At 41.4% G+C, this 8,003-nt stretch overlaps 1 protein-coding gene across 1 annotated transcript in view; it reads right to left on the reverse strand.

Moving 5' to 3' along the window:
- Positions 1–600: 600 nt before the first annotated feature.
- The window catches only part of LOC103774396 (calcium-transporting ATPase type 2C member 1-like), a 12,908-nt gene continuing 5,505 nt past the window's right edge, over positions 601–8,003 (reverse strand). Inside the window, exons 6-14 of the mRNA XM_008941802.1 lie at positions 6,824–6,954; positions 5,482–5,579; positions 4,923–5,018; positions 4,723–4,812; positions 4,362–4,466; positions 3,699–3,855; positions 2,560–2,730; positions 1,943–2,040; positions 601–726 (exon numbers count right to left, since the gene is read on the reverse strand). Of these exons, the coding sequence (XP_008940050.1) occupies positions 601–726; positions 1,943–2,040; positions 2,560–2,730; positions 3,699–3,855; positions 4,362–4,466; positions 4,723–4,812; positions 4,923–5,018; positions 5,482–5,579; positions 6,824–6,954 (1,072 nt within the window). The remainder of the gene's footprint in view (positions 727–1,942; positions 2,041–2,559; positions 2,731–3,698; positions 3,856–4,361; positions 4,467–4,722; positions 4,813–4,922; positions 5,019–5,481; positions 5,580–6,823; positions 6,955–8,003) is intronic.

Here is an 8,003-nt window from a genome sequence, read left to right on the forward strand (position 1 = left end):
CCCCCGGCCTCCCACAGCCCCGCTCCCGAACAGGGCAGCAAGAACGCAGCTGATGGCAGCCTAATGAATCTTTTTCATTAGCATTGGATTAGAATCACATTCCAGTTCATATATTCAGCCTAAATTTTAAAGCTAGGGCATATAAAATCTGCCTTTAAGAGGAAGTAAAAAACTCTAGAGAAAGGAAGAAGATACTGTGTTTACATTTTAACAACATTACCCTCTTATGATTCTCCCCATATTCTAACTGCCTCAGTGTTTGAGTTCCTTCTCCTCACCATCACTCTCCTGGTTGTTCCAACACCCTGTCCCCTCTTTGCTACCTTCTTTTGTTAACTTCTAAATGGAAGTGCCACCTCAGACACGGCTTGGAATTCATGCCCTGCTACCTTGTTCTGGGCAGCACCAGCACCAGAGTTCTCTCAGCTTCCCAGCCCACTCAGCTGCGATGTGCCAGCCCCCAGCAGGCAGCATGGCACTGCCTGCCACCGGCTGCCTACTCTTTGTGGGCACTATGTGTTCACCCAGGTAATCTTTCCAAGTACACATCACTTTCAAACCAAATGCATTTCTGATTTCATGTGGACACACTATAGACTGTTAAAAATTTAGGTAAAGCACCACAAAGAGGGCCCACAGCAACAGTCCAGCACCTGAGCCTCCAGTGAGACTTACCTTTATAATTTTCAATTTGTGTCGGGGACTGGCTCTGTAAAATACTGCAACCTGTTAAAGCACAATGAAGTAGTGACAGCATCAGAAATGTAGAGAACTTCACTGGATTCTATAGAGCTAGAGGATAAAAATGCTTTTAAAGGCCAGCTGTACTCTTGTTAGCTCTGAAGTTGAAGCACCAGTGAGCTGTGTTTTAAATAGAGTGACATCATTAATTCCAGAGAAGACCCAGTGTACTCTGGTAAACAAAGCTGGTGCTACCTATTTCAAAAGGGAATATGCAGTTGCTTTTGGGTTTACTTCAATTCTAATGAGATTTTAAATAAAGGCCTAGAAAGGTCCTAGGTCAAGCATGCACAACATAAATTTATAGCTATTTCAGTTAAGGTGGACAGACCTTAAGTTCCACCAAATAAACCCCAAAATTACTTTTTGCCGCACAACTCTTGTTTCTAAGTTTGTCTTTGTGAGCCACCAAGAAAATACAGAGCTGACATGCACATTTCTTGATTGTAAATGTTGGCTTTTAGCTTGCTTGCATCAGACTCAAGCATGCTGCAGTTTAATTTTGCAATCTGCTGCAAGCAGAGCAGCATTTCCATGCATAAATTCTGCAACACGGTCAAGTCTGAACCTCAATTTCATTTGATTGTGCCTTCACATTTAGAACCTGGACACTGGATAATAGATTCAGTTATTTAATAACTGAGAAGTATTAAGCAGTGACCTAACAGATAAGACTCTTTCAAAATTCTCACCCAGTGACTGCAGATTGATTAAAAATCTTTAAAGATATCGACAGCTCCTCTTACCAGCTACAAAAGGACAGACTGCCTGAACATGCAGCAGTGAGGTTACAGATCTGAGCTACTCAAAGAACCAAAATGGTCTAGCAATACAAAAAGGCAACGATGCTCACGGAAAGGGAGGTGACAAAATGAGAGTTCCAATACAGGCATTGAAAGGTAAAAAACAAACTGAACCACTAAAAGAGACAAAAAGTAATAAACTCACTAAAAAGATAACCATATGAGCTGAAAGAAATGGGTTCTCATGCCATCATATATCAAACCAAAAGATACTTGTTTTATCTAGGACAGCTTCTATGTTTCTGTACTAAAAGCCTCTGGTAATACTATCACTTCTATGATAACCATGTTAATTCATATCTCAGGAATTACATTTAAGCTTTCCACATAAAAAAAGCATTTTTCAATACAGAATATATCCTTTGCTACATTTCAATAAGCACTGTATCAAAACAAACCTTTGGTGTTATTTGAGAAAGCTGCTGAATATCCAAATCATCTATTTCTTCTCCAGAGATTGCCTGTGAATTTTTGGAATACAATCCTAGTCGACTAGCTGGAAATAAATAGTAAAAAAGGTGTTGTAAAACACTAAGTACACAATTATTTTTTTTAAGCCTGTGATTTTCTGCAGCATTCCTGCTCCAGGCATGTCAAATCTGAACACCTCATTGATTCAGTATACTGCAACAAACTACCTAAACTCATGCTACAAAGTCTATTCTAAACAGATATTTATTTCCTTGGACTTTTTAGGTCTAAAGGTCTGTACTTCACCACATTAGGTGCCAAATAAACACAAGAGCTCAGTCCTCTCTAAAGAACTCACAGCTCAAACATAAGACAGAAAATAAAAAATCACACAGGGGAGACAAGGTAAGGAAACCAAAGTGTCACTTCAGGCTAGGGGGTTGTCTGGGGAGTTGTTTGGGGGGTGCTATCCCTCTGGATTCCACAGTGCCATCTGTTAACCCAGCACAAGGAACTGGGAAATGCTGAAGACCTAATGAGCTTCACAACTCTTGGCACTGCCAACACAAAAACCAGTGAGAAATGAAACATGGGCTACTCGTACCAATGGCAACTGCAGTCTCCTGAGAATCTCCAGTGATCATTTTTATTGCAACTCCTGAGGTGATAAGTGTAGTCACAGCTTCCTTCACACCAGTACGGGGAGGATCAATTATTCCCACAAGTCCCAGAAATGTCAGTTGTCCTAACTCAGGACCAGAAGCCAAGGCCAACACTTTTAGGAGACAAAGGAAAAAAAACCCTAAGTTAAGATTTGAAATTAACATTTACATCAGCATTTAAAACAACCATTTTAAAACCGTAGGGCAGCATGAAGCAAAGGGAGGGAACTGCAGTTTTCTTCTAAGCCTTGGTAGCAAGGTCTGTTACCCTGAGTATTCAGCACAGCCTACTGTGTACCTGCCTGTCTTCTGAAGAGTAGCCCTTACCAAAGGTACATATTCCAGCTCCTGCAGATAACTCTCCTACTTACTCTCAGATGAAAGTGCTTCTGCAGTGTGTGGAAGAACGGTATCCAGCTGTGTGGTGGCCTGCACACCTGTGCTCTGACACAAAAGGATGACAGGCAGGATCACTTAATGTATTTTATTGTCTGTGTTGCCTTGCCTTTTCTTTTGGAGAGGCAAATTTCATTGAGTACGTGCTGGATATTTTCTGTAATGTCTTATTGTCTTATACGGTAGAAATCTTAATTCAAACACATCTAAATGACATTAGACTTGTAAGGGAAAAAGCAAATTCCCTTTTTTCAAAACACTACCCTAGATTTTCTTGTTTGACAGCAGTCTGAAGCAGACACAAGAATGACTGTCTGAACAAAATGGCACAGAGACACCACTCCTAGCCCTCCCTCTCAGTTCTAATAATTTGCATCCTCAGAATTTCCTGAGCCACACAGCACCCCTAACTTCAAAAAAAAATGTCACAGTCACACACAAGAGATGACAGAACCAGGAGGGCCTTTTCTCACCCTCCACAATTTAATCACATTATCACATAGGCCTTTAGGCAACAGCACCTGTTTTTCTACTCCCTCATTTAAAGAAAAACTCAACAACCCAGAGGAACTTACTGAATCAAAGCAAAATTTCTAATGTTTTTCACTCTTCTTGTTTTTTTTTAAAATAAGCAGCACCTTTTAAAAAAAATTAAAAATGGTTTTGAGACACTGAAGAGCCTTACCCCTAAGTCCTGCAGAGCCCATAGAGGTCTTCTCCTGCTGGTACTGCTCCCTCTGTTGCTGAACAAGAGGCAGGGTCTGCCCCTTACAGTTGTATGATGTACAGTACCTAATGACTTGCTCATAAGCACCTTTCATAAAGCAAACCTCTGGTTTGTCCTAAAAGGAAGAAGAATTGTTGTGTGCACATGTGTGTATGTGCATATAAATACACACACAGCTATGTGCACACGTAAGAACAGCAGATCTGTACTTCCCTTAAGAGTCTTCAGAACACAAAGCAAATCAAAGTTACACTTCCAAACCTAAAAATCTGTTGAGTATCTCTATACAGCGTATGCCCAGGACTGGCAATGTCACAAGAGCCAAGCTAACAATCAGAACCTCATTTGAGTAGACATTGTAGACATTAGACAGAGCAGGTCACAGTTAGAGACTGAAGAGGCCATGAAAAGGACAGAGTTAGACCTACACAGAACATCAGACCTGAAAGACCTTTAGCTCATCATCTGCCCAGCTGCACAGGTCATCAAACATCACCTGCATCCATACTCCAGGACCGTGCTACCCCCAGCCTGCTGCAAGGGCTGAAGTGGCAAATGAGGGTGCTGAGCACGGCAGAGCTGTTGTGCAAAGGCCGCACACCCGCAGCGGCTGACGCTCACCTGCTGTGTTCTGTGAACACACTTAACGGCCATCCACTTCTGTTCCGAGCTGAAGGGGTATTCTGCCTTCCTGATGTAGTCCTCCTGGAGTCCATCTAAGCCCATCTGTGTAAAGCAGAAGTACCCCCACCACGTCAGGACCTTTCCTTTCACACTGCTATGCAATTCATTGACTTGTTGAGACATCTTACTTAACAAACATTACTTAGTTAAAAAACCAGTTTCATCTTCAGTTGCTTTTGAGCATACTGTTCCAGTTTAGACAAGCTAGCACTGAAAGAGCCTAGAAGCTTCTCTCAGGCTTTGCTGTACATCAGGCCATTTAACACCACATACTTTAAAAGCACCATCAAGTACACACCTTCATGGCAAGTGCAATTAAAGCCCCTTCTGTTGGCTTCCCCATCAGCGTGTTGTTTCTAATCAAAGCATCATTGCACACACAACCGGCCTAAAAGGTGAGGAAAGAAAGGGGAGAAAACAGAACACAAAGTAAATTCCATACACAGCTCTTGTGCAACATCACCAATTAATACTCACCTCTCTGTGTCAAGATCTTACCTCAACAATTTTGCTAATGGACGGGTTGTTATAACCATGAATAACTTCACCATCAAGCATCACTTCTCCAAACCTGTTATAGCCTACTCCAGTAACCTGCAGGGCAAACAGCCAGAGGCAGTACACACTGCTGTGTTCTCCAGGTTCATGAACAGTTTGAATCTCAGCTTTTTACTTTAAACTACAGAAAACTTTTAAAAGGCCATTCATAATGACTGACTTTGCTCAGTGTGAGTGGATTCTCCTACTCAGTTTCTAATGTAGCAAGTACTAGAACAGGAATTATTCTAAGGATTCTAACAATTCTACTATCATTAAGGAATAAAAACCATGGGCAGATGAGTTACTAGAGACCAATTTTTTAAGTAGCACGTTTATTCCTTAGCATAAATAAACACAGTGTGTGTTGCTCCCTTACAGTATCAGGCATGCTTTGTCTTCCTAACAAATCTACACTTGCTTAACCTCAGGTTTACCTGCAGTGTGCTGAACCACGTTTCAGCTGATACACACAACCAAGTAAAAAGGAAAATTAAAATCCAACAATCTCACTACATACCTCAGCGTGCTGCCCATCTGAAGTAAAAATATGAGTAACAGTCATTTCATTCTTTGTCAGAGTTCCAGTCTTATCTGAGCAAATTACATTGCAACAACCTGAAATAGGCAGTTAACATTTATAAGACAATGCTTGTTTAGAACAATGTGAATAACCAGAATAAAAGTACTCAAGACAAGTGAATTTCTAGAAATACTGCAGCTGTCTTTGTGAATAACCAAAACGAGCTCTAAGACCGAAAGACAGTTTTCAGCCACGAATGGACAGCTGTACAAGGCTCCTCACAAATCTGTCCAATAAATGAAAAAGCCACCTCATTAAAATCCCACATTCACAACCCATCTGCAACACTTCCACCCAGCACCTCTCTTCCACTTCACCCTGCTGCATCTCAAGCTCCATGGCTGCAGCCTCAGTGGTGGCTCCTGGTGAGGAAGAGCCAGGAGCCCGCTGCGCGCCCGGTGCCCTGCTCTGCCCAAACCACTCCCCCTGCCCAGCGGGAGCCACAGCCCTCTGCACACAGGAAATACAGGAGGATTGAAAAGATTATGGAAGGGTGAAATTTACACATGCCTTTAACTCAGGAAAAAGAGGATTTTGAAAGCCTGTTGCAATACGTCTGGACATTTTCAGACACGACAGCAAAAATTGCAAAAGCAACCCCAGACTCCTGCAGTGCCAGTGGAGCTCTGCCATGGGGACTGCAAAAAGCATTCTCCATTGTCAAACACAGAAGGAAATTAAAATGCAGCAGGATTATTTAACTTAGTATTTCTATTTGTTTTCCACGTCCTGTGCTTTACGTGTTTCATGATTGAAACTGCATAGAGAATACTTTTAAACTTCTTTAATTTTGCTTTAAAATTCTTTTAAGTTTTGATATGAGCACCATAACATTTTCAAGGTGCATTATGATCACAAGGCTTTTTGTAATATTCAAATTTGGATGCTTGCAACTGTCAATATAACTTCTAAATGCACAGCAAAAATTTTGTTTCAAAAACCGTTTTACAAGTGTTATTTAACAAGAACATCTTAACAAGTATAAAGAGTGCCACTTACATCCAATCACTCATGCAGTTTAGAGGATTACTGGTCAGTTAATATTGTATCACACTAACTGTTTAATTCAGTTAAATTTTTTTATAAAAATGTAGTTACAGGACCCACAAAATCCTATCCCTGGATTCTAGCTGTGTAAAATGCATTCAACTTAAAAATGTTTTAAGGATACCACCACACTGCTAGCAAAATATGAAGAGCTGCTTTATTTTAAGCATTACTCATTGATGTTTGTGTGGATTTCCTCACACTGGTATCTCTTCAGTCAGCATCACCATACCTAAAGTTTCCACAATAGGCAGTTTTTTTACAATAGCCCGTTTCTTCACCATCCTCATCACACCAAGGGCCAGGGTCACTGTTACCACAATTGGGAGTCCTTCAGGGATTGCAGCTACAGCCAAACTGCAATGAAAGTAAATACATAGAGCTTGCCTTGAGACTGCACATGTAATACCCACAACAGTGCTGCTGCAGCTGCCCATCCACTGAGGTTTGGAGTGAGAAGCAGCAGCAGCCAGGGGATTCCAGTCATACTCCATTCCTGGCAAAGTACACACTGAAACACAATAACTTAGACATTTCTACTCATTACTATTCAAATGTATGAAGAAATGCTAGGGGAGGGAGAAATCAGCTGTACATCTGTTTTGCCTGCACAAAACACTAATTAGGACTGTGCAAAGCAGCCAAGAATAGGTGTAGTCAGCACTGAACAGCACTGGGAAATGCCACCACACCAAGTGAGCACTGATGCACAGCTGTTACCTCCAGATCAGGAGGGGGCAGCAAGCTGAGCACAGCAAGGGCACAGAAGGTCATTTAAAAACCAAAGAAATAAAAAACCTGAGTGAGAGTGAGGTCACAACAACTCATTGGGAAATGCTCAAAGATGCACCAAAGATGGTGCTTGTTTCCCCCTCCCCACAAGGGTAGATCTCCAGAGTCTGATCTGGTGATTTAAAGACATGGTTCTGCCTTACACACTGTCTGTCTAATTAGCAACTCAGCAACTTTTCTAGGAATACAAAGTGAGATCATCTTAATTCAGTGTGAGCCTCAGCAAACGACATCCTGGGATTAAGTTTCCATAATATGCTAGAAAATGAGCTAATGGACTGTGTGACATGAGCCTTGTAGTAACTTTGTTTTGTCTGATGCCACTTAGATAATTACATTTATCTACTCAGAGATGGAAATTCAAACTGTGCTACTGTATTGTCCACTTGCAGATGTTCCACAGGATGCTCAGAGATCAACAACACACAGTTTGAGGCTGACAAGAACATCCCGGATCATTAAAAGGGAGTATGAGTTTCCCTTTTTACAGCACAAAGTCTGTTTTCATTTTGGATTACTTATGTGAGCTTCAAAGCAGAGTCTGAGTGAAGGCTGTTACAATACACCTCCCTAGCTTTCACACTCTTGCTATGGTGCACTGCCTACACCAGTTTCAGCAG

The sequence above is a fragment of the Merops nubicus genome, unplaced genomic scaffold, assembly GCF_000691845.1.
Source record: "Merops nubicus isolate BGI_N331 unplaced genomic scaffold, ASM69184v1 scaffold16460, whole genome shotgun sequence".
In the NCBI taxonomy this organism is placed as follows: Eukaryota; Metazoa; Chordata; class Aves; order Coraciiformes; family Meropidae; genus Merops; species Merops nubicus.